This window comes from Mytilus trossulus, chromosome 4 (genome assembly GCF_036588685.1).
Source record: "Mytilus trossulus isolate FHL-02 chromosome 4, PNRI_Mtr1.1.1.hap1, whole genome shotgun sequence".
Taxonomy (NCBI): domain Eukaryota; kingdom Metazoa; phylum Mollusca; class Bivalvia; order Mytilida; family Mytilidae; genus Mytilus; species Mytilus trossulus.
The window spans coordinates 65,618,029-65,619,863 of NC_086376.1; the positions used below are offsets into that span (position 1 = coordinate 65,618,029).

At 34.7% G+C, this 1,835-nt stretch overlaps 1 protein-coding gene across 1 annotated transcript; it reads right to left on the minus strand.

Annotated features, from left to right (window-relative positions):
* Positions 1 to 316: 316 nt before the first annotated feature.
* LOC134716747 (zinc transporter ZIP1-like) lies at positions 317 to 1,327 on the minus strand. Its single transcript, XM_063579752.1, has one exon. The coding sequence runs from the start codon at positions 1,325 to 1,327 to the stop codon at positions 317 to 319; it is 1,011 nt and encodes a 336-aa protein (XP_063435822.1).
* Positions 1,328 to 1,835: the final 508 nt, after the last annotated feature.

The window sequence follows — 1,835 nt, forward strand, 5'->3', positions numbered from 1 at the left end:
CTCTTCAAAACTTGACAGTATTTGTTTTATCAATAAAGGCAACAGTAGTATACCGTTTATCAAGTCAATAGTAATTGATGCACACGTATAAGTAGATGTACCACAATAGCAATGCATAATGACACAAACTTATACAAAATATTAAAAGAAAAAATTGGATATCTATTTAAATTTTCAACTCCGGATATTTGTTCTTTTTATCAGTTAAGATAACAATTTCAAAGATTATTTACATTTTAAATGTCAAACGTTTAAAACTAGATCAGTTAAATAATCAAATATCAGTTAAAAGTTGCATATGTAAAAAGTCTAACAATTAGTTTTCATCGTGGTCATGTATCAAAAATAAACCTGACATACATATAAATCCAAGAAATAAAAATAATGTTTTAATTAACCGAATGTCTGGCTTGGTTAATTCATGTTGAAGTATTTCAAAGAATGTGACATACAAGAATGTTCCACAAGCTATTCCTTGCAAGATCCCCACTGCTAAAGAAGATGTCGTTCCTTGGCCAAATTCAATAATTAACAAACCAATAACCATCCCGATCGGCGTAGCTAAGGCAAAAGTAACAATAGATCGTATCTGTGCCCAAAACGTAAGTTCGCTTTGGCTTAATGCCATACCTAAACTGAAGGCAACAATCACTTTGTGAATACTGATGCCAATAAAAATTTCAACAACATCAGTGGTTTGTTTCTCTAGTCCGCCAGCTATTCCTTCGAAAATAGAATGCAAAGATAAAGCTACCAACAGCAAGATAGATCTCAAAGTGGAACTGTTTGTTTCAGAGTTCTTCACCGACAGAGTAACACAGCTCTCTAAGTCTTTTGATTTCTTCTCTACTGCATGGTCGTCTATTTCAACACCCGATGAAGAAATATATGATATGCGAAAATCATCTTTGCTTGATAAAACGGTTCTTTCGGTTTTGATTGCTTTCATTCTCATCGTATCATTTGAGTCATGGCTAATTATTTCTCGTTTTTCCTGGTAAATCATTACACATTGTTCCACGGCTAACATTAGCATTAGCCCCATAACCATTATAAACTGAGCCACAGGGTAATGCTCGAATTTCGCAGATTCCTTGATATGTGGTTCTAAAGCCTCTATTGTTTCAGGAAGTAGATCCAACAGACATGTAGCCATGAATACACCTGCAGCAAAACAGTTGAGAGTACTTAATACACGCCGATACACTCTTGATGTTTCTAAGTTTTTCCTATAATGATAGATACATTTCACAGGAATAAATCCAAAAAGAAACGTAGCCACAAAGAGTCCAAAAAGAATCAAAACTTTTACTAGTACAACATCCATGTTGGCACCGTGTTCTCGTCTAGATAGAAAATACACTGACCTACAGTGCCAGTAAATTATCATTTCACATGTTGGATTCACATTTTCTATATATAGTACAAGTATCACGTATCGACCATGTTTCACAACTCGTTGACCTTTGACATGACCCTGGACTTAATACTTCCGGCTTTAATTCACACTTTTATGTGAGGTTAATCAAACTTTGTAATCTAGTAGGAGTGCACAGGTGTTGACCAGTTCATAGCTTTATCCTTGTTGAAAATAGTAATGAATAAATTCATCATAGATACCAAGACTAAATTTAGTATATACGCCAGACGAGCGTTTTGTCTATAGTCTACAAATGACTTATCAGTGACGCTCGAATCCGAAAAGTTAAAAAGGCCAAATAAAGTACAGTTTTGCCAAATACAGCTAAGGTAATATATGCCTGAGGTATAATAGCAATACACATGTTCATTGAAATCTGAGAACATGACAGTGGCCCATCCAGAAACTGAGCCCA

Excerpts from the sequence above, each read along its gene's own strand:
- LOC134716747 (XM_063579752.1), bottom strand. The coding sequence starts at position 1,327 with ATGGATGTTGTACTAGTAAAAGTTTTGATTCTTTTTGGACTCTTTGTG.